The 24,131-nt window shown below is 56.1% G+C and overlaps 4 protein-coding genes across 4 annotated transcripts; all 4 read left to right on the forward strand.

The window, feature by feature from the left end:
• The first annotated feature begins 4,084 nt into the window (after positions 1-4,084).
• Positions 4,085-4,515, forward strand: LOC138579961 (histone H3). Its single transcript, XM_069650185.1, has one exon. The coding sequence runs from the start codon at positions 4,105-4,107 to the stop codon at positions 4,513-4,515; it is 411 nt and encodes a 136-aa protein (XP_069506286.1). The 5' UTR covers positions 4,085-4,104.
• Positions 4,516-6,846: 2,331 nt separating this feature from the next.
• Positions 6,847-7,652, forward strand: LOC138580864 (histone H3). The gene has a single exon (XM_069651751.1). The coding sequence runs from the start codon at positions 6,867-6,869 to the stop codon at positions 7,275-7,277; it is 411 nt and encodes a 136-aa protein (XP_069507852.1). The 5' UTR covers positions 6,847-6,866; the 3' UTR covers positions 7,278-7,652.
• Positions 7,653-14,097: 6,445 nt separating this feature from the next.
• On the forward strand, positions 14,098-14,528 carry LOC138579962 (histone H3). Its single transcript, XM_069650186.1, has one exon. It carries the CDS (start codon positions 14,118-14,120, stop codon positions 14,526-14,528), a length of 411 nt encoding a protein of 136 aa, XP_069506287.1. The 5' UTR covers positions 14,098-14,117.
• Positions 14,529-16,859: 2,331 nt separating this feature from the next.
• Positions 16,860-17,665, forward strand: LOC138580865 (histone H3). The gene has a single exon (XM_069651752.1). The coding sequence runs from the start codon at positions 16,880-16,882 to the stop codon at positions 17,288-17,290; it is 411 nt and encodes a 136-aa protein (XP_069507853.1). The 5' UTR covers positions 16,860-16,879; the 3' UTR covers positions 17,291-17,665.
• The last annotated feature ends 6,466 nt before the right edge of the window (positions 17,666-24,131 follow it).

A 24,131-nucleotide genomic window follows, 5' to 3' on the forward strand; every position in this document is an offset into this window, starting at 1 on the left:
GCACACTGGAGCGGACGGCTGCCGCGCGATCCCCGCCCTCCACCCCCATGGCCCGCCCTCTGTCCATATAAGCAGCCGATTCCCGTCGGCCACCACACACACAGCCCCAGCTCCCTTGTGACGAGCAGAGCAGCAGCAGAAGCGGACATGTCTGGTCGCGGCAAAGGAGGGAAAGGTCTCGGCAAGGGCGGCGCCAAGAGGCACAGGAAAGTGCTCCGAGACAACATCCAGGGCATTACCAAGCCCGCCATCCGCCGCCTGGCCCGCCGTGGCGGAGTCAAGCGCATCTCCGGCCTCATCTACGAGGAGACCCGCGGTGTGCTCAAGGTCTTCCTGGAAAACGTGATCCGGGACGCCGTCACCTACACTGAGCACGCCAAGAGGAAGACGGTCACTGCCATGGATGTGGTCTATGCCCTGAAGCGCCAGGGACGCACTCTCTATGGATTCGGGGGTTGAGGAACACCTACCACAGCACCGACGCACAAACCCAAAGGCTCTTTTAAGAGCCGCCCACACCGTCAATAACAGAGCTGCTCATTTGCGCTGCGCATTCGGTATTGGGCTAATATTATCCCCAGCATAGGCGACATTATTTATGGTATGAAAAAAATATGGGGGTTGCAGGGGCTGTCCCCCACAGGTTCCGTGGGGTAAGATCGCCGCAAAAAAAACTGCGCAATTCTTGCATGGCGACATTTTTGCAGGCATATTATCACATGGAACCGCGCTTTCTTGGAAGGCTGAACCCAGCCCACCCCTCTGCTTCCCCGCCAGTGCGGTGGACCTGTGCGGCAGTGGCACTCGAGGTCCCGTGGGCCAAAATACCAACAGCCCCGTTGTGTGTGCGCCCATTGAAATGTAAATGGGGCAATGCGCCAAAAGAAACCAAGTCCACTTTAGGAATTCCACTTGATAGCTCTTTACTTCGCGTCAAAGTCTACCTACATGAGAATACATACCCCCTTGCAGATGGGAAGCCCCCTCCCTCCCTGCCCCCCCCCCCCACATCTCTCTTCCCTTCTGGTAACCAGACTAAGGCACTCATGCCAAAGCACTGAGCTCCCCGATGCCCTCTTGTAACGGCAGAAGGTACTGCGGCCTAGGTAGAGTTGGCTGGGAAAGGCGGGATTATGCTGATAACTCCCAGAAGTACCCAGCTGCAGACCAAGCGGGGGGCACACACACACCCCTCTAGCCATCCCCATAAGCCTCTGAGCAGGCCTCGAGAACTCTCGCGTCGCCCGGTGCACTGTTATCCGAGAAGCCAGGGGTCACAGCACACTCTGAGTTACAAGTGCCTGTAGGTCAGCCCTGTTTTCCTGCCTATAGAACCTGGCCGTTCGGGGCCTAGGGGCCAGGCCGGAGCGTATTCCTTGCTCCACCCGCTGCTGAGTGCGGTCGCCACTCTCTGATGGGCCCTGAGAGGCCCAGGAGCAGAGCCTGTTGCTTCTCTCTCTCTCTCTCTCTCTCTCTCTCTCTCTCTGCCTAGGCTCCCTGAGACAGCCAGGAGCATGGCATTTGCTCCACTCACTACTGGCCTCTCCTCGGGAGTGGCCGGCCCAGCTGCCATTTCTCTCCCTCCAGCCATCGGGTCAGTCAGGCCAACATCATACATTGTTATTTGGCATTTACATAGCGCTCTATATATCATTGGTATGATCTCAAAGCGCTTGTGGGTTGAACGCCCCCCTTGGAGACCGTAGTAAAGGTCAGTCGAGAGAGTAGGGTGCTTGGGTGCATTCAATATGGGAGCAGCTGATGCGATTGCTTGATGGTAGCTGCATCCTAACATTTGGTGCGGTGGTATTGAGAGATCAGTTGAATGTGTGCAGTTTGGGGGTTGGTCTCTCGAGACTGCGGCATGAGGCCTGTGTAGGACGCTTATGTGTGCAGCTAGGCCGATTTCTTTTCGTGGGCTATAGCTGCGTTCTAGCAGGATGCTGAGGCGTTCATGGGCTATAGTACGTATATGTGAGCAGCTAGGCCGAAATTGATCGCGGGCTATAGCTGCGCTCTATTTTGTGTTGGTGTAAAGTAGAGCGTGAGCATAGTGATAGGAGAGGTGAGCGTCTGGAGTGGATGTTTTGTTCTTACGAGCCCACTGTTCCAGGGTTACATTGTCGTGTTTCGCGGTAGCTGCCCTCAGAGGCAGATGCACAGCTAGTAGCCGGGTAAGATATGTGTGCTCGGGCAGAGGGCCATTAATCTTAGGCTCAGCAGACTGCATCTCAGGGGCCCGGTTTCACTGGTTGCGGTTTATGGTTGGTTGCAGGATAATTGGATATTGGGCAGGAGCTATCTCGCACCAATGTGGTCACATCGAGCTCATTTTTCTGATCCTTGGTCGTCGTTAATGGTGGGTTGCAGGGTAGGTCTAGGCAGGATGGTAGGTTATAGGGCAGGAGTCATTTCGCATGCCAACAATATCCCTCCGGACAGCTTTAGATCCACCGTACAAGCACTGGTCCTATCCCACCTGGATGGGGGCAACGCCCTCCTCGGAAAGGCCGCCCGTCGTCTTCCCTTGAGCCCCAGAGAAGTGTCCTACATGCAGCCACACGCTTTCTCAAGGCTCTACGCAGGTACCCCGTCACCCCTCCCCTCATCGACCTTCACTGGCTCACACTGCACCCACAAATCACCTTCAAGTCTTGCCGCATCATCTATAAGGCAGTCACGCCCTCAAGTCACCCAGCTACCTTGCAGAGAAACCCAGCATCTCCAGCAGACAACGCACCACCAGAAGCCTGGGACACGAGCAGTCTTTAAATCCGCCACTGCAAAAAGGAAAGGACCAGACAACAAGCCTTCTCTGCCTACGCCCCGAGACCAGGGAACCTCCTCCCCGTCGGCATCAGACTTGCCCCACACGCTCCCACAATTCAGAAAAGAACTCAAGACGCACCTCTTCAAGGAGTCGCTCTCCCCCTCAATACCTAGGCCAATCACGCCGCACCACCTGGCTCGCTAGACGACACCTGCCTCTCTCCACCCAGCCACCCTGTATGGCGGTGCCCCTCCGTATCCTACTCCCTGCTGTATATCTGTTCCGTTTTTACCCCTGAAAAGCACTCAGTTACGCATCTGCACTGTTGCATCCCTGGGCAAAGCGCTCCGTTGGGTATCTGTGTTGGTGCATTCCTCTGAGGATGGCTGTAGAAGGTCGCTATGCGGCAGTTGGTCGGCCCTCTGACTGGGGGCAGCTGCACGTGTGTTTCTCAGATCGCTATGATGGCAAAGGAGAGGTTGTGTATCCTGCCTGCCCAGAGAGTGTAGAGAGAGCATATGCGAGAGCCAGAGAGACGTAAGCAGTGCATGAGCAGAACTCTCAAATGTCCAGTGGCCAACGCGTGGGGAGGCCATCCAGTCCTGTCTTAACCCCCCTCTGGATTGCGGGTCTTGTCGATTTGTCTTCCCTGTTTCAAATGCAGAAACACTACCAGTGCCAGAATTCCAAACAAAAAACAGAACTGGGTGGCTTTCCCACTCATGGACCCGGGAAACGCGAGAGCCTTGCCATCAGGTGTCAGATGGGGGAGTCAAGAGAAGGTGGTTGCTCGTTAGAACCACTCTTAACTTTTCCCACAACCACCTACTTCTATGGAGTCTCCTTTTATAACTTTCCGGGGCGCGGTCCGCTTTCTTTTCTGCACTTGCTTGCCAGGCTGGGTGCTTCACAGACTCGTACTCTGAGGTGACCCCACGCCGCCCCTTATCGTGCCATACAAAATGGCCACCTGAATAAAATGAATAAATCCCCCTCAGCCCAAGAGAGAAAGAAAGAAAAGTGAGAGACACGAGCGTGCGTGCGTGCTGTCAATCATAACAGGAATCAATGAATAGCTGGCAAACCTCAGACTGGCTGTCCAATCATAGCCCTCCTGTTCCGCGCGTGCCTGTGCACGTAGATGCCTGCCAGCCCTTCAACGGGCCGACGTTCTGCCTCGGGCTCGTCACAGAGTTTGGCGGGCTTTTTCAAACCTGTTTCCTGCTATTGTCCCAGCCAATCGGAGTGGAGCTGGGTCTTCATCAGCCCGCGCGCTCTCTGAAGCCGTCACAGACAGACCGTTGTACTTCGGAAGTAAGTCGCACAAGGTTACCATGGCCCGTACCAAGCAGACCGCCCGCAAGTCCACCGGAGGCAAGGCACCTCGCAAGCAGCTGGCCACCAAAGCTGCCCGCAAGAGCGCACCAGCCACTGGCGGTGTCAAGAAACCTCACCGCTACCGGCCGGGCACCGTGGCCCTCCGGGAGATACGGCGCTACCAGAAATCTACCGAGCTGCTCATCCGCAAACTGCCCTTCCAGCGCCTTGTGCGGGAGATCGCACAGGATTTCAAGACCGACCTGCGTTTCCAGAGCTCCGCCGTCATGGCCCTGCAGGAGGCCAGCGAGTCCTACTTGGTGGGGCTCTTTGAGGACACCAACCTCTGCGCCATTCACGCCAAAAGAGTGACCATTATGCCCAAGGACATCCAGCTGGCCCGCCGCATCCGAGGCGAGAGGGCCTGAGGGGCACTGGCAGCAAGACCCACCAGCTACTGAAGAACCTGCAACACTCTGTGGAGCTGGAAACACTGGTGGAGCTGACCTCGGACCACAATCCAGTAGCAATCACTGTGGGAGATGAGATGGAACCCTACCAGCAGGCCGAGAAGTACAACTTCAGAAGAGCTGACTGGAGCCGCTTCAAAGAAGAGCTGAACAGAATGGTCACTCCAACCCCGCTGAGCACCATGGATGATATCAACAGGGCCGTGGAAGACTTCACGACAGCAGTCCAGGAGGCAATCAAGAGCAGTGTTCCGAAGCAGAAGACAACCAGATGTTCCATCTACGACCTACCGAGAGGCATCCAACAGTCAATCGCCGACAAGAACCGCGCCCGACGCCAGTGGCAGAAGCTCCGCACACCTGATCTCCTGCAGAAGTACAACACGCTTGCAAGACTCCTGCGGGAACAGATCCGACAGCACCGTGGAGAGAAGTGGGAGTCTGCAACAGCCAAGCTGAAGGAGGCTGACAACTCGGTGTGGAGAATGACTCGTCGACTGACTGGGAAGAAGGAGCCAAGCCCACCAATCCAGGGACGAACCCACCTTGCATGCAGCAACAAGGACAAGGCAGAGGTCCTTGCCGAGACACTGGAGGCTTCGTTCACCCCGAACAAGGTAAGTAGGCTCTCAGACGGAGTGGAGGAAGCAGTTGAGAAGTACCTCGCAGATCACGGAACCGGGCTGGGAGCAGAAGACATCAAGGAGTGCACAAGCTCTGAGGTAGCAGGACTTGCAGAAAAGCTGGCGAACGGCAAGGCACCGGGGAGCGACGGAATAACCAACCTGGCAATCAAGAACCTCCCAACAGCATCAATGGAACATCTCACAGAGATCTTCAATGCATGCATGAGGCTCCAGCACTTCCCGAGTTCCTGGAAAGAAGCAAGGGTCATCGTTTTTCCAAAGGCCGGCAAACCACTGAGGGATCCAGCAAACTACCGCCCCATCAGCCTGCTTTCTGGATTATCGAAGCTCCTGGAGAAGGTCCTCCTCGCTCGACTCAGCGACTTCACCTCCGAAAGAAATCTACTAGCAAAGGAACAGTTTGGATTTCGAAAGGAGCATGCAACGACTCATCAGCTACTGAGAGTGGTGGACACCCTCAGCCACGGATTCAACATCAAGAAGTCCACAGGAATCGTCTTCCTGGATGTAGCCAAAGCATTCGACCGAGTCTGGCACAAGGGACTGCTGCACAAGATGATTGGCCTGGGATTTCCGAACTACCTGGTGAAGACGATTGCAAGCTACCTGGGAGGCCGCACCTTCCATGTCGCCATGCGGTCTGAGATGTCCTCTTCACATCCCATCCGAGCAGGCGTGCCACAGGGATCGAACCTCGGACCCTTCCTGTTCAACCTCTTCACCAACGACATCCCGACAGATCTCCACAAGACGAACCTGGCACTGTATGCAGACGATGTTGCAGTAATCTCCCAGTCTTTCAGCGAAAAGGAAGTGGCGAAGAACCTGCAAGCTTCATTGGATACCATCGCAAAGTGGTACAGCGACTGACGGATAGAACTCAACACCAGCAAGACAACTGCAACGCTGTTCACCAGAAAGAAGATCAAGGAGCACCCACACATCAGCCTCAACGGGGAGACCATCAAATGGGAGAGCAGCAGCCGCTACCTCGGTGTGACCCTGGACAGCAAACTCAACTGGGAAAGCCACATCGAGAATACTCAGCAGAAGGCAACAGGAAAGATGGCAGCGCTGTACCCACTCCTGAAGAGCAAGTCCATGCCCCTCCGGACAAAGATCAACGTCTACAAGGCGATCATCAGACCAACCCTGACTTATGCCTCACCAGCATGGATGACCTGCCATGAGCGACACCGGAAGAGTCTTCAGATAGTCCAGAACAAGGCCCTGCGGATATCATCTGGAGCTCCAATCTTCACAAGGATAGCAGACCTTCACAGAGACCTGGACATCGAGATGTTGGATGAACATCTAGCAAAGCTGAGTAAGAACTTCTGCCAAGAACTGGATCAGAACCCGAACCCTCTGATCAGAAGACTCACTGCCACCACTGCAAACCCCTTCGACCGCTACCCGCGGCCCATCACTGCGAAGACCCAGTGAAACCAGCCCTACTGTGACAAGACCACACAGACCAAGAAGAATACAAACCCACGACTACACACTCAACCCGAGAAGATGGAGTAATGAGGCTCAAGCCTCGGTATCCAAAAAATCACCGCTGATGGATAAAAATCTATCAGCAAGAAGAAGAACAAGCGGAGTGAAGCCGTCACAGACAGACCGTTGTACTTCGGAAGTAAGTCGCACAAGGTTACCATGGCCCGTACCAAGCAGACCGCCCGCAAGTCCACCGGAGGCAAGGCACCTCGCAAGCAGCTGGCCACCAAAGCTGCCCGCAAGAGCGCACCAGCCACTGGCGGTGTCAAGAAACCTCACCGCTACCGGCCGGGCACCGTGGCCCTCCGGGAGATACGGCGCTACCAGAAATCTACCGAGCTGCTCATCCGCAAACTGCCCTTCCAGCGCCTTGTGCGGGAGATCGCACAGGATTTCAAGACCGACCTGCGTTTCCAGAGCTCCGCCGTCATGGCCTTGCAGGAGGCCAGCGAGTCCTACTTGGTGGGGCTCTTTGAGGACACCAACCTCTGCGCCATTCACGCCAAAAGAGTGACCATTATGCCCAAGGACATCCAGCTGGCCCGCCGCATCCGAGGCGAGAGGGCCTGAGGGGCACCGGCAGCAAGACCCACCACCACAAAGGCTCTTTTAAGAGCCGACACATTGTCACACACAAGAGCTGCTCAACTCTGCCTCTCGAGGCGCCTCTCTTCACTGCACAGGCAGCTAGGTTGTCTCTCAAACCCAAGGCAAACATGCCAACGCTCCAGTTGCCACTGCCTGTCTTGGCATGTGTTGAATGAAACGCCCTGCGGCTGGCGTCCAAGTCAACGCAACCCGCCACACCCCACCGCTGCGAGCCCCCAAAATGCATGTCAGGGCGCTTTGGCGACCAGCTTTGCCTCACCTTCATATTGCTTTCAATTTGTGCTCTTGTGGCGGTCGGATTAGATGCGATGGCTTGTGCCTCTTAGCCGGAGCACAGCCATCTCTTAACCCGAGGCCGGCCCCCCCACCTCCCCACAGAGATCTCTGAACCTGAAGACGCCCCCCCCCCCCTCTACACATCACGGTTTCTATAGCGCCTGCCTTGATGCTGGATCACAACCACTTCTAAGCGTTGTGCGCTAACGGCCGGTTCTCCGCTCGCCGCCCCCCCCCCCCCCCGCAAACCGAACGGTGCGGTACTGGCTCCCTGTCGAGCTCGGGGACAGAGGGGTCTGCTGCGAGCGCTTCCCTGGCAGTGCCTGTCCTGCACATTGCGCTCTGTCCCCAGAGCTTTCCCTCCCAGCCCAGCGAATGTGTCAAGTAGGGAGCGTGACTCCTGCCGCAGCGCAGAGCATTAATTTGCCTACGCCGACCCTGAGGCCGAAGTCCCTATTTGAGACCATTGCCCTTATGTCTTCCGGGGATGGAATAAAGCGGGGCTTGCTAGGCAAAGCATGCGAGCTCTTGAGTGGAGGTGGTGAGCGGCTCTTAAAAGAGCCTTTGGGTTTTTTGCTGCTGGGAACTGTGGCCTCACTTGGCACTGGTGTACTTGGTGACAGCCTTGGTGCCCTCGGACACAGCGTGCTTGGCCAGCTCGCCTGGCAGCAGGAGTCGCACTGCGGTCTGGATCTCCCTGGAGGTGATGGTCCTGTGTTTGTTGTAGTGGCACAGGCGGGAGGCTTCCCCGGAGATGCGCTCGAAGATGTCATTGACAAACGAGTTCATGATGCCCATGGCCTTGGAAGAGATGCCGGTGTCAGGGTGCACCTGCTTCATCACCTTGTAGATGTAAATGGCATAGCTTTCCTTCCTGCACCTCTTGCGCTTCTTCCCGTCCTTCTTGGGCGGCTTGGAGAGCGCTTTCTTGGAGCCCTTCTTGGGCGCTGGGGCGGACTTGGCTGGCTCAGGCATTGTCTGCCGCGAACGTTCACGCTGTGAGGAGCGGAAGAAATGAGTAAATAACCGCACCCCTCCCCTCTCTTTTGTAGGCTGCCTGTGCTTAATCAGCTGCTGCCAGTCCCTGCTCGCCATTGGCCCGTTTGGTTCTGCAGCTCTTCCGTGTCTGTGTGCCCGGCACAGAGCTCTGATTGGTTGGTTGGCAGGAGTAGTCTCCCCCTCCAATGGATGTTCACACAGAGCCTAGGTTTCGTCCAATGAGAGAGCTCCACCGTGTCTTTATATGCCGGCCCTCAGAACTGGATCAGAACCCGAACCCTCTGATCAGAAGACTCACTGCCACCACTGCAAACCCCTTCGACCGCTACCCGCGGCCCATCACTGCGAAGACCCAGTGAAACCAGCCCTACTGTGACAAGACCACACAGACCAAGAAAAATACAAACCCACGACTACACACTCAACCCGAGAAGATGGAGTAATGAGGCTCAAGCCTCGGTATCCAAAAAATCACCGCTGATGGATAAAAATCTATCAGCAAGAAGAAGAACAAGCGCGCGCTCATTACTTTCGTTTTGAACGTTGAACGAGCAACGCATCATGTCTGGACGAGGCAAGCAAGGAGGGAAGGCCCGTGCTAAGGCAAAGACTCGCTCCTCCCGGGCAGGCTTGCAGTTCCCAGTAGGCCGTGTGCACAGGCTGCTGCGGAAGGGGAACTACGGTGAGCGCGTGGGAGCCGGAGCCCCGGTGTACCTGGCTGCCGTGCTCGAGTACCTGACTGCTGAGATCCTGGAGCTGGCCGGCAACGCCGCCCGGGACAACAAGAAGACCCGCATCATCCCCAGACACCTGCAGCTCGCCATCCGCAACGACGAGGAGCTCAACAAGCTGCTGGGCAAGGTCACCATTGCCCAGGGCGGTGTCCTGCCCAACATCCAGGCCGTGCTGCTGCCCAAGAAGACCGAGGGCCACAAGGCAGGGGGCAAAGCCAGCAAGTAACAAGCCCAAGGTACACACTCTCCCAAAAACAAAACAAAAAACACAAAGGCTCTTGTAAGAGCCGCTCACACACTCAGACAAAGAGCTCAGTACCTTGACAGCAGCGCCACCACTTCTCTACACTACAACAGAGTATGTGCAAAACCCCTTTGGGCTGATCGCATGCTCCCGATACCCATGCAGCTTTCTGGGTGCATGGGCAAAGTAGGGCGCGAATGCGGCACACCGGACTGTGAGGCACAGCTGGAAAGGGTGGGAGTGAGTACACAGGGCTTAATTGGAGGAAGGGGTGGTGTGTGTGTGTGTTCGTGCGCGCCCTCTCTCAGAAGCGCAGCTACGTTTCTACATTAAAGGGCTGACAATCAAGCGCCTTCCTGCTTTACCGAGTTCGGAGAGAACAAAGGCCAGCCGGTGTAACGGCTGGAAAGCGCGGGCATTTTGATTTTGAAATGCTGCGCATGTGCACACTGGAGCGGACGGCTGCCGCGCGATCCCCGCCCTCCACCCCCATGGCCCGCCCTCTGTCCATATAAGCAGCCGATTCCCGTCGGCCACCACACACACAGCCCCAGCTCCCTTGTGACGAGCAGAGCAGCAGCAGAAGCGGACATGTCTGGTCGCGGCAAAGGAGGGAAAGGTCTCGGCAAGGGCGGCGCCAAGAGGCACAGGAAAGTGCTCCGAGACAACATCCAGGGCATTACCAAGCCCGCCATCCGCCGCCTGGCCCGCCGTGGCGGAGTCAAGCGCATCTCCGGCCTCATCTACGAGGAGACCCGCGGTGTGCTCAAGGTCTTCCTGGAAAACGTGATCCGGGACGCCGTCACCTACACTGAGCACGCCAAGAGGAAGACGGTCACTGCCATGGATGTGGTCTATGCCCTGAAGCGCCAGGGACGCACTCTCTATGGATTCGGGGGTTGAGGAACACCTACCACAGCACCGACGCACAAACCCAAAGGCTCTTTTAAGAGCCGCCCACACCGTCAATAACAGAGCTGCTCATTTGCGCTGCGCATTCGGTATTGGGCTAATATTATCCCCAGCATAGGCGACATTATTTATGGTATGAAAAAAATATGGGGGTTGCAGGGGCTGTCCCCCACAGGTTCCGTGGGGTAAGATCGCCGCAAAAAAAACTGCGCAATTCTTGCATGGCGACATTTTTGCAGGCATATTATCACATGGAACCGCGCTTTCTTGGAAGGCTGAACCCAGCCCACCCCTCTGCTTCCCCGCCAGTGCGGTGGACCTGTGCGGCAGTGGCACTCGAGGTCCCGTGGGCCAAAATACCAACAGCCCCGTTGTGTGTGCGCCCATTGAAATGTAAATGGGGCAATGCGCCAAAAGAAACCAAGTCCACTTTAGGAATTCCACTTGATAGCTCTTTACTTCGCGTCAAAGTCTACCTACATGAGAATACATACCCCCTTGCAGATGGGAAGCCCCCTCCCTCCCTGCCCCCCCCCCCCACATCTCTCTTCCCTTCTGGTAACCAGACTAAGGCACTCATGCCAAAGCACTGAGCTCCCCGATGCCCTCTTGTAACGGCAGAAGGTACTGCGGCCTAGGTAGAGTTGGCTGGGAAAGGCGGGATTATGCTGATAACTCCCAGAAGTACCCAGCTGCAGACCAAGCGGGGGGCACACACACACCCCTCTAGCCATCCCCATAAGCCTCTGAGCAGGCCTCGAGAACTCTCGCGTCGCCCGGTGCACTGTTATCCGAGAAGCCAGGGGTCACAGCACACTCTGAGTTACAAGTGCCTGTAGGTCAGCCCTGTTTTCCTGCCTATAGAACCTGGCCGTTCGGGGCCTAGGGGCCAGGCCGGAGCGTATTCCTTGCTCCACCCGCTGCTGAGTGCGGTCGCCACTCTCTGATGGGCCCTGAGAGGCCCAGGAGCAGAGCCTGTTGCTTCTCTCTCTCTCTCTCTCTCTCTCTCTCTCTCTCTGCCTAGGCTCCCTGAGACAGCCAGGAGCATGGCATTTGCTCCACTCACTACTGGCCTCTCCTCGGGAGTGGCCGGCCCAGCTGCCATTTCTCTCCCTCCAGCCATCGGGTCAGTCAGGCCAACATCATACATTGTTATTTGGCATTTACATAGCGCTCTATATATCATTGGTATGATCTCAAAGCGCTTGTGGGTTGAACGCCCCCCTTGGAGACCGTAGTAAAGGTCAGTCGAGAGAGTAGGGTGCTTGGGTGCATTCAATATGGGAGCAGCTGATGCGATTGCTTGATGGTAGCTGCATCCTAACATTTGGTGCGGTGGTATTGAGAGATCAGTTGAATGTGTGCAGTTTGGGGGTTGGTCTCTCGAGACTGCGGCATGAGGCCTGTGTAGGACGCTTATGTGTGCAGCTAGGCCGATTTCTTTTCGTGGGCTATAGCTGCGTTCTAGCAGGATGCTGAGGCGTTCATGGGCTATAGTACGTATATGTGAGCAGCTAGGCCGAAATTGATCGCGGGCTATAGCTGCGCTCTATTTTGTGTTGGTGTAAAGTAGAGCGTGAGCATAGTGATAGGAGAGGTGAGCGTCTGGAGTGGATGTTTTGTTCTTACGAGCCCACTGTTCCAGGGTTACATTGTCGTGTTTCGCGGTAGCTGCCCTCAGAGGCAGATGCACAGCTAGTAGCCGGGTAAGATATGTGTGCTCGGGCAGAGGGCCATTAATCTTAGGCTCAGCAGACTGCATCTCAGGGGCCCGGTTTCACTGGTTGCGGTTTATGGTTGGTTGCAGGATAATTGGATATTGGGCAGGAGCTATCTCGCACCAATGTGGTCACATCGAGCTCATTTTTCTGATCCTTGGTCGTCGTTAATGGTGGGTTGCAGGGTAGGTCTAGGCAGGATGGTAGGTTATAGGGCAGGAGTCATTTCGCATGCCAACAATATCCCTCCGGACAGCTTTAGATCCACCGTACAAGCACTGGTCCTATCCCACCTGGATGGGGGCAACGCCCTCCTCGGAAAGGCCGCCCGTCGTCTTCCCTTGAGCCCCAGAGAAGTGTCCTACATGCAGCCACACGCTTTCTCAAGGCTCTACGCAGGTACCCCGTCACCCCTCCCCTCATCGACCTTCACTGGCTCACACTGCACCCACAAATCACCTTCAAGTCTTGCCGCATCATCTATAAGGCAGTCACGCCCTCAAGTCACCCAGCTACCTTGCAGAGAAACCCAGCATCTCCAGCAGACAACGCACCACCAGAAGCCTGGGACACGAGCAGTCTTTAAATCCGCCACTGCAAAAAGGAAAGGACCAGACAACAAGCCTTCTCTGCCTACGCCCCGAGACCAGGGAACCTCCTCCCCGTCGGCATCAGACTTGCCCCACACGCTCCCACAATTCAGAAAAGAACTCAAGACGCACCTCTTCAAGGAGTCGCTCTCCCCCTCAATACCTAGGCCAATCACGCCGCACCACCTGGCTCGCTAGACGACACCTGCCTCTCTCCACCCAGCCACCCTGTATGGCGGTGCCCCTCCGTATCCTACTCCCTGCTGTATATCTGTTCCGTTTTTACCCCTGAAAAGCACTCAGTTACGCATCTGCACTGTTGCATCCCTGGGCAAAGCGCTCCGTTGGGTATCTGTGTTGGTGCATTCCTCTGAGGATGGCTGTAGAAGGTCGCTATGCGGCAGTTGGTCGGCCCTCTGACTGGGGGCAGCTGCACGTGTGTTTCTCAGATCGCTATGATGGCAAAGGAGAGGTTGTGTATCCTGCCTGCCCAGAGAGTGTAGAGAGAGCATATGCGAGAGCCAGAGAGACGTAAGCAGTGCATGAGCAGAACTCTCAAATGTCCAGTGGCCAACGCGTGGGGAGGCCATCCAGTCCTGTCTTAACCCCCCTCTGGATTGCGGGTCTTGTCGATTTGTCTTCCCTGTTTCAAATGCAGAAACACTACCAGTGCCAGAATTCCAAACAAAAAACAGAACTGGGTGGCTTTCCCACTCATGGACCCGGGAAACGCGAGAGCCTTGCCATCAGGTGTCAGATGGGGGAGTCAAGAGAAGGTGGTTGCTCGTTAGAACCACTCTTAACTTTTCCCACAACCACCTACTTCTATGGAGTCTCCTTTTATAACTTTCCGGGGCGCGGTCCGCTTTCTTTTCTGCACTTGCTTGCCAGGCTGGGTGCTTCACAGACTCGTACTCTGAGGTGACCCCACGCCGCCCCTTATCGTGCCATACAAAATGGCCACCTGAATAAAATGAATAAATCCCCCTCAGCCCAAGAGAGAAAGAAAGAAAAGTGAGAGACACGAGCGTGCGTGCGTGCTGTCAATCATAACAGGAATCAATGAATAGCTGGCAAACCTCAGACTGGCTGTCCAATCATAGCCCTCCTGTTCCGCGCGTGCCTGTGCACGTAGATGCCTGCCAGCCCTTCAACGGGCCGACGTTCTGCCTCGGGCTCGTCACAGAGTTTGGCGGGCTTTTTCAAACCTGTTTCCTGCTATTGTCCCAGCCAATCGGAGTGGAGCTGGGTCTTCATCAGCCCGCGCGCTCTCTGAAGCCGTCACAGACAGACCGTTGTACTTCGGAAGTAAGTCGCACAAGGTTACCATGGCCCGTACCAAGCAGACCGCCCGCAAGTCCACCGGAGGCAAGGCACCTCGCAAGCAGCTGGCCACCAAAGCTGCCCGCAAGAGCGCACCAGCCACTGGCGGTGTCAAGAAACCTCACCGCTACCGGCCGGGCACCGTGGCCCTCCGGGAGATACGGCGCTACCAGAAATCTACCGAGCTGCTCATCCGCAAACTGCCCTTCCAGCGCCTTGTGCGGGAGATCGCACAGGATTTCAAGACCGACCTGCGTTTCCAGAGCTCCGCCGTCATGGCCCTGCAGGAGGCCAGCGAGTCCTACTTGGTGGGGCTCTTTGAGGACACCAACCTCTGCGCCATTCACGCCAAAAGAGTGACCATTATGCCCAAGGACATCCAGCTGGCCCGCCGCATCCGAGGCGAGAGGGCCTGAGGGGCACTGGCAGCAAGACCCACCAGCTACTGAAGAACCTGCAACACTCTGTGGAGCTGGAAACACTGGTGGAGCTGACCTCGGACCACAATCCAGTAGCAATCACTGTGGGAGATGAGATGGAACCCTACCAGCAGGCCGAGAAGTACAACTTCAGAAGAGCTGACTGGAGCCGCTTCAAAGAAGAGCTGAACAGAATGGTCACTCCAACCCCGCTGAGCACCATGGATGATATCAACAGGGCCGTGGAAGACTTCACGACAGCAGTCCAGGAGGCAATCAAGAGCAGTGTTCCGAAGCAGAAGACAACCAGATGTTCCATCTACGACCTACCGAGAGGCATCCAACAGTCAATCGCCGACAAGAACCGCGCCCGACGCCAGTGGCAGAAGCTCCGCACACCTGATCTCCTGCAGAAGTACAACACGCTTGCAAGACTCCTGCGGGAACAGATCCGACAGCACCGTGGAGAGAAGTGGGAGTCTGCAACAGCCAAGCTGAAGGAGGCTGACAACTCGGTGTGGAGAATGACTCGTCGACTGACTGGGAAGAAGGAGCCAAGCCCACCAATCCAGGGACGAACCCACCTTGCATGCAGCAACAAGGACAAGGCAGAGGTCCTTGCCGAGACACTGGAGGCTTCGTTCACCCCGAACAAGGTAAGTAGGCTCTCAGACGGAGTGGAGGAAGCAGTTGAGAAGTACCTCGCAGATCACGGAACCGGGCTGGGAGCAGAAGACATCAAGGAGTGCACAAGCTCTGAGGTAGCAGGACTTGCAGAAAAGCTGGCGAACGGCAAGGCACCGGGGAGCGACGGAATAACCAACCTGGCAATCAAGAACCTCCCAACAGCATCAATGGAACATCTCACAGAGATCTTCAATGCATGCATGAGGCTCCAGCACTTCCCGAGTTCCTGGAAAGAAGCAAGGGTCATCGTTTTTCCAAAGGCCGGCAAACCACTGAGGGATCCAGCAAACTACCGCCCCATCAGCCTGCTTTCTGGATTATCGAAGCTCCTGGAGAAGGTCCTCCTCGCTCGACTCAGCGACTTCACCTCCGAAAGAAATCTACTAGCAAAGGAACAGTTTGGATTTCGAAAGGAGCATGCAACGACTCATCAGCTACTGAGAGTGGTGGACACCATCAGCCACGGATTCAACATCAAGAAGTCCACAGGAATCGTCTTCCTGGATGTAGCCAAAGCATTCGACCGAGTCTGGCACAAGGGACTGCTGCACAAGATGATTGGCCTGGGATTTCTGAACTACCTGGTGAAGACGATTGCAAGCTACCTGGGAGGCCGCACCTTCCATGTCGCCATGCGGTCTGAGATGTCCTCTTCACATCCCATCCGAGCAGGCGTGCCACAGGGATCGAACCTCGGACCCTTCCTGTTCAACCTCTTCACCAACGACATCCCGACAGATCTCCACAAGACGAACCTGGCACTGTATGCAGACGATGTTGCAGTAATCTCCCAGTCTTTCAGCGAAAAGGAAGTGGCGAAGAACCTGCAAGCTTCATTGGATACCATCGCAAAGTGGTACAGCGACTGGCGGATAGAACTCAACACCAGCAAGACAACTGCAACGCTGTTCACCAGAAAGAAGATCAAGGAGCACCCACACATCAGCCTCAACGGGGAGACCATCAAATGGGAGAGCAGCAGCCGCTACCTCGGTGTGACCCTGGACAGCAAACTCAACTGGGAAAGCCACATCGAGAATACTCAGCAGAAGGCAACAGGAAAGATGGCAGCGCTGTACCCACTCCTGAAGAGCAAGTCCATGCCCCTCCGGACAAAGATCAACGTCTACAAGGCGATCATCAGACCAACCCTGACTTATGCCTCACCAGCATGGATGACCTGCCATGAGCGACACCGGAAGAGTCTTCAGATAGTCCAGAACAAGGCCCTGCGGATATCATCTGGAGCTCCAATCTTCACAAGGATAGCAGACCTTCACAGAGACCTGGACATCGAGATGTTGGATGAACATCTAGCAAAGCTGAGTAAGAACTTCTGCCAAGAACTGGATCAGAACCCGAACCCTCTGATCAGAAGACTCACTGCCACCACTGCAAACCCCTTCGACCGCTACCCGCGGCCCATCACTGCGAAGACCCAGTGAAACCAGCCCTACTGTGACAAGACCACACAGACCAAGAAGAATACAAACCCACGACTACACACTCAACCCGAGAAGATGGAGTAATGAGGCTCAAGCCTCGGTATCCAAAAAATCACCGCTGATGGATAAAAATCTATCAGCAAGAAGAAGAACAAGCGGAGTGAAGCCGTCACAGACAGACCGTTGTACTTCGGAAGTAAGTCGCACAAGGTTACCATGGCCCGTACCAAGCAGACCGCCCGCAAGTCCACCGGAGGCAAGGCACCTCGCAAGCAGCTGGCCACCAAAGCTGCCCGCAAGAGCGCACCAGCCACTGGCGGTGTCAAGAAACCTCACCGCTACCGGCCGGGCACCGTGGCCCTCCGGGAGATACGGCGCTACCAGAAATCTACCGAGCTGCTCATCCGCAAACTGCCCTTCCAGCGCCTTGTGCGGGAGATCGCACAGGATTTCAAGACCGACCTGCGTTTCCAGAGCTCCGCCGTCATGGCCTTGCAGGAGGCCAGCGAGTCCTACTTGGTGGGGCTCTTTGAGGACACCAACCTCTGCGCCATTCACGCCAAAAGAGTGACCATTATGCCCAAGGACATCCAGCTGGCCCGCCGCATCCGAGGCGAGAGGGCCTGAGGGGCACCGGCAGCAAGACCCACCACCACAAAGGCTCTTTTAAGAGCCGACACATTGTCACACACAAGAGCTGCTCAACTCTGCCTCTCGAGGCGCCTCTCTTCACTGCACAGGCAGCTAGGTTGTCTCTCAAACCCAAGGCAAACATGCCAACGCTCCAGTTGCCACTGCCTGTCTTGGCATGTGTTGAATGAAACGCCCTGCGGCTGGCGTCCAAGTCAACGCAACCCGCCACACCCCACCGCTGCGAGCCCCCAAAATGCATGTCAGGGCGCTTTGGCGACCAGCTTTGCCTCACCTTCATATTGCTTTCAATTTGTGCTCTTGTGGCGGTCGGATTAGATGCGATGGCTTGTGCCTCTTAGCCGGAGCACAGCCATCTCTTAACCCGAGGCCGGCCCCCCCACCTCCCCACAGAGATCTCTGAACCTGAAGACGCCCCCCCCCCCTCTACACATCACGGTTTCTATAGCGCCTGCCTTGATGCTGGATCACAACCACTTCTAAGCGTTGTGCGCTAACGGCCGGTTCTCCGCTCGCCGCCCCCCCCCCCCCCCCCGCAAACCGAACGGTGCGGTACTGGCTCCCTGTCGAGCTCGGGGACAGAGGGGTCTGCTGCGAGCGCTTCCCTGGCAGTGCCTGTCCTGCACATTGCGCTCTGTCCCCAGAGCTTTCCCTCCCAGCCCAGCGAATGTGTCAAGTAGGGAGCGTGACTCCTGCCGCAGCGCAGAGCATTAATTTGCCTACGCCGACCCTGAGGCCGAAGTCCCTATTTGAGACCATTGCCCTTATGTCTTCCGGGGATGGAATAAAGCGGGGCTTGCTAGGCAAAGCATGCGAGCTCTTGAGTGGAGGTGGTGAGCGGCTCTTAAAAGAGCCTTTGGGTTTTTTGCTGCTGGGAACTGTGGCCTCACTTGGCACTGGTGTACTTGGTGACAGCCTTGGTGCCCTCGGACACAGCGTGCTTGGCCAGCTCGCCTGGCAGCAGGAGTCGCACTGCGGTCTGGATCTCCCTGGAGGTGATGGTCCTGTGTTTGTTGTAGTGGCACAGGCGGGAGGCTTCCCCGGAGATGCGCTCGAAGATGTCATTGACAAACGAGTTCATGATGCCCATGGCCTTGGAAGAGATGCCGGTGTCAGGGTGCACCTGCTTCATCACCTTGTAGATGTAAATGGCATAGCTTTCCTTCCTGCACCTCTTGCGCTTCTTCCCGTCCTTCTTGGGCGGCTTGGAGAGCGCTTTCTTGGAGCCCTTCTTGGGCGCTGGGGCGGACTTGGCTGGCTCAGGCATTGTCTGCCGCGAACGTTCACGCTGTGAGGAGCGGAAGAAATGAGTAAATAACCGCACCCCTCCCCTCTCTTTTGTAGGCTGCCTGTGCTTAATCAGCTGCTGCCAGTCCCTGCTCGCCATTGGCCCGTTTGGTTCTGCAGCTCTTCCGTGTCTGTGTGCCCGGCACAGAGCTCTGATTGGTTGGTTGGCAGGAGTAGTCTCCCCCTCCAATGGATGTTCACACAGAGCCTAGGTTTCGTCCAATGAGAGAGCTCCACCGTGTCTTTATATGCCGGCCCTCAGAACTGGATCAGAACCCGAACCCTCTGATCAGAAGACTCACTGCCACCACTGCAAACCCCTTCGACCGCTACCCGCGGCCCATCACTGCGAAGACCCAGTGAAACCAGCCCTACTGTGACAAGACCACACAGACCAAGAAAAATACAAACCCACGACTACACACTCAACCCGAGAAGATGGAGTAATGAGGCTCAAGCCTCGGTATCCAAAAAATCACCGCTGATGGATAAAAATCTATCAGCAAGAAGAAGAACAAGCGCGCGCTCATTACTTTCGTTTTGAACGTTGAACGAGCAACGCATCATGTCTGGACGAGGCAAGCAAGGAGGGAAGGCCCGTGCTAAGGCAAAGACTCGCTCCTCCCGGGCAGGCTTGCAGTTCCCAGTAGGCCGTGTGCACAGGCTGCTGCGGAAGGGGAACTACGGTGAGCGCGTGGGAGCCGGAGCCCCGGTGTACCTGGCTGCCGTGCTCGAGTACCTGACTGCTGAGATCCTGGAGCTGGCCGGCAACGCCGCCCGGGACAACAAGAAGACCCGCATCATCCCCAGACACCTGCAGCTCGCCATCCGCAACGACGAGGAGCTCAACAAGCTGCTGGGCAAGGTCACCATTGCCCAGGGCGGTGTCCTGCCCAACATCCAGGCCGTGCTGCTGCCCAAGAAGACCGAGGGCCACAAGGCAGGGGGCAAAGCCAGCAAGTAACAAGCCCAAGGTACACACTCTCCCAAAAACAAAACAAAAAACACAAAGGCTCTTGTAAGAGCCGCTCACACACTCAGACAAAGAGCTCAGTACCTTGACAGCAGCGCCACCACTTCTCTACACTACAACAGAGTATGTGCAAAACCCCTTTGGGCTGATCGCATGCTCCCGATACCCATGCAGCTTTCTGGGTGCATGGGCAAAGTAGGGCGCGAATGCGGCACACCGGACTGTGAGGCACAGCTGGAAAGGGTGGGAGTGAGTACACAGGGCTTAATTGGAGGAAGGGGTGGTGTGTGTGTGTTCGTGCGCGCCCTCTCTCAGAAGCGCAGCTACGTTTCTACATTAAAGGGCTGACAATCAAGCGCCTTCCTGCTTTACCGAGTTCGGAGAGAACAAAGGCCAGCCGGTGTAACGGCTGGAAATCGCGGGCATTTTGATTTTGAAATGCTGCGCATGTGCACACTGGAGCGGACGGCTGCCGCGCGATCCCCGCCCTCCACCCCCATGGCCCGCCCTCTGTCCATATAAGCAGCCGATTCCCGTCGGCCACCACACACACAGCCCCAGCTCCCTTGTGACGAGCAGAGCAGCAGCAGAAGCGGACATGTCTGGTCGCGGCAAAGGAGGGAAAGGTCTCGGCAAGGGCGGCGCCAAGAGGCACAGGAAAGTGCTCCGAGACAACATCCAGGGCATTACCAAGCCCGCCATCCGCCGCCTGGCCCGCCGTGGCGGAGTCAAGCGCATCTCCGGCCTCATCTACGAGGAGACCCGCGGTGTGCTCAAGGTCTTCCTGGAAAACGTGATCCGGGACGCCGTCACCTACACTGAGCACGCCAAGAGGAAGACGGTCACTGCCATGGATGTGGTCTATGCCCTGAAGCGCCAGGGACGCACTCTCTATGGATTCGGGGGTTGAGGAACACCTACCACAGCACCGACGCACAAACCCAAAGGCTCTTTTAAGAGCCGCCCACACCGTCAATAACAGAGCTGCTCATTTGCGCTGCGCATTCGGTATTGGGCTAATATTATCCCCAGCATAGGCGACATTATTTATGGTATAAAAAAAATATGGGGGTTGCAGGGGCTGTCCCCCACAGGTTCCGTGGGGTAAGATCGCCGCAAAAAAAACTGCGCAATTCTTGCATGGCGACATTTTTGCAGGCATATTATCACATGGAACCGCGCTTTCTTGGAAGGCTGAACCCAGCCCACCCCTCTGCTTCCCCGCCAGTGCGGTGGACCTGTGCGGCAGTGGCACTCGAGGTCCCGTGGGCCAAAATACCAACAGCCCCGTTGTGTGTGCGCCCATTGAAATGTAAATGGGGCAATGCGCCAAAAGAAACCAAGTCCACTTTAGGAATTCCACTTGATAGCTCTTTACTTCGCGTCAAAGTCTACCTACATGAGAATACATACCCCCTTGCAGATGGGAAGCCCCCTCCCTCCCTGCCCCCCCCCCCCCCACATCTCTCTTCCCTTCTGGTAACCAGACTAAGGCACTCATGCCAAAGCACTGAGCTCCCCGATGCCCTCTTGTAACGGCAGAAGGTACTGCGGCCTAGGTAGAGTTGGCTGGGAAAGGCGGGATTATTCTGATAACTCCCAGAAGTACCCAGCTGCAGACCAAGCGGGGGGCACACACACACCCCTCTAGCCATCCCCATAAGCCTCTGAGCAGGCCTCGAGAACTCTCGCGTCGCCCGGTGCACTGTTATCCGAGAAGCCAGGGGTCACAGCACACTCTGAGTTACAAGTGCCTGTAGGTCAGCCCTGTTTTCCTGCCTATAGAACCTGGCCGTTCGGGGCCTAGGGGCCAGGCCGGAGCGTATTCCTTGCTCCACCCGCTGCTGAGTGCGGTCGCCACTCTCTGATGGGCCCTGAGAGGCCCAGGAGCAGAGCCTGTTGCTTCTCTCTCTCTCTCTCTCTCTCTCTCTCTCTCTCTCTCTCTCTCTCTCTCTCTGCCTAGGCTCCCTGAGACAGCCAGGAGCATGGCATTTGCTCCACTCACTACTGGCCTCTCCTCGGGAGTGGCCGGCCCAGCTGCCATTTCTCTCCCTCCAGCCATCGGGTCAGTCAGGCCAACATCATACATTGTTATTTGGCATTTACATAGCGCTCTATATATCATTGGTATGATCTCAAAGCGCTTGTGGGTTGAACGCCCCCCTTGGAGACCGTAGTAAAGGTCAGTCGAGAGAGTAGGGTGCTTGGGTGCATTCAATATGGGAGCAGCTGATGCGATTGCTTGATGGTAGCTGCATCCTAACATTTGGTGCGGTGGTATTGAGAGATCAGTTGAATGTGTGCAGTTTGGGGGTTGGTCTCTCGAGACTGCGGCATGAGGCCTGTGTAGGACGCTTATGTGTGCAGCTAGGCCGATTTCTTTTCGTGGGCTATAGCTGCGTTCTAGCAGGATGCTGAGGCGTTCATGGGCTATAGTACGTATATGTGAGCAGCTAGGCCGAAATTGATCGCGGGCTATAGCTGCGCTCTATTTTGTGTTGGTGTAAAGTAGAGCGTGAGCATAGTGATAGGAGAGGTGAGCGTCTGGAGTGGATGTTTTGTTCTTACGAGCCCACTGTTCCAGGGTTACATTGTCGTGTTTCGCGGTAGCTGCCCTCAGAGGCAGATGCACAGCTAGTAGCCGGGTAAGATATGTGTGCTCGGGCAGAGGGCCATTAATCTTAGGCTCAGCAGACTGCATCTCAGGGGCCCGGTTTCACTGGTTGCGGTTTATGGTTGGTTACAGGATAATTGGATATTGGGCAGGAGCTATCACGCACCAATGTGGTCACATCGAGCTCATTTTTCTGATCCTTGGTCGTCGTTAATGGTGGGTTGCAGGGTAGGTCTAGGCAGGATGGTAGGTTGTAGGGCAGGAGTCATTTCGCATGCCAACAATATCCCTCCGGACAGCTTTAGATCCACCGTACAAGCACTGGTCCTATCCCACCTGGATGGGGGCAACGCCCTCCTCGGAAAGGCCGCCCGTCGTCTTCCCTTGAGCCCCAGAGAAGTGTCCTACATGCAGCCACACGCTTTCTCAAGGCTCTACGCAGGTACCCCGTCACCCCTCCCCTCATCGACCTTCACTGGCTCACACTGCACCCACAAATCACCTTCAAGTCTTGCCGCATCATCTATAAGGCAGTCACGCCCTCAAGTCACCCAGCTACCTTGCAGAGAAACCCAGCATCTCCAGCAGACAACGCACCACCAGAAGCCTGGGACACGAGCAGTCTTTAAATCCGCCACTGCAAAAAGGAAAGGACCAGACAACAAGCCTTCTCTGCCTACGCCCCGAGACCAGGGAACCTCCTCCCCGTCGGCATCAGACTTGCCCCACACGCTCCCACAATTCAGAAAAGAACTCAAGACGCACCTCTTCAAGGAGTCGCTCTCCCCCTCAATACCTAGGCCAATCACGCCGCACCACCTGGCTCGCTAGACGACACCTGCCTCTCTCCACCCAGCCACCCTGTATGGCGGTGCCCCTCCGTATCCTACTCCCTGCTGTATATCTGTTCCGTTTTTACCCCTGAAAAGCACTCAGTTACGCATCTGCACTGTTGCATCCCTGGGCAAAGCGCTCCGTTGGGTATCTGTGTTGGTGCATTCCTCTGAGGATGGCTGTAGAAGGTCGCTATGCGGCAGTTGGTCGGCCCTCTGACTGGGGGCAGCTGCACGTGTGTTTCTCAGATCGCTATGATGGCAAAGGAGAGGTTGTGTATCCTGCCTGCCCAGAGAGTGTAGAGAGAGCATATGCGAGAGCCAGAGAGACGTAAGCAGTGCATGAGCCGAACTCTCAAATGTCCAGTGGCCAACGCGTGGGGAGGCCATCCAGTCCTGTCTTAACCCCCCTCTGGATTGCGGGTCTTGTCGATTTGTCTTCCCTGTTTCAAATGCAGAAACACTACCAGTGCCAGAATTCCAAACAAAAAACAGAACTGGGTGGCTTTCCCACTCATGGACCCGGGAAACGCGAGAGCCTTGCCATCAGGTGTCAGATGGGGGAGTCAAGAGAAGGTGGTTGCTCGTTAGAACCACTCTTAACTTTTCCCACAACCACCTACTTCTATGGAGTCTCCTTTTATAACTTTTCGGGGCGCGGTCCGCTTTCTTTTCTGCACTTGCTTGCCAGGCTGGGTGCTTCACAGACTCGTACTCTGAGGTGACCCCACGCCGCCCCTTATCGTGCCATACAAAATGGCCACCTGAATAAAATGAATAAATCCCCCTCAGCCCAAGAGAGAAAGAAAGAAAAGTGAGAGACACGAGCGTGCGTGCGTGCGTGCTGTCAATCATAACAGGAATCAATGAATAGCTGGCAAACCTCAGACTGGCTGTCCAATCATAGCCCTCCTGTTCCGCGCGTGCCTGTGCACGTAGATGCCTGCCAGCCCTTCAACGGGCCGACGTTCTGCCTCGGGCTCGTCACAGAGTTTGGCGGGCTTTTTCAAACCTGTTTCCTGCTATTGTCCCAGCCAATCGGAGTGGAGCTGGGTCTTCATCAGCCCGCGCGCTCTCTGAAGCCGTCACAGACAGACCATTGTACTTCGG

This window comes from Ambystoma mexicanum, chromosome 3p (assembly GCF_040938575.1).
Source record: "Ambystoma mexicanum isolate Mex_15411 chromosome 3p, UKY_AmexF1_1, whole genome shotgun sequence".
In the NCBI taxonomy this organism is placed as follows: Eukaryota; Metazoa; Chordata; class Amphibia; order Caudata; family Ambystomatidae; genus Ambystoma; species Ambystoma mexicanum.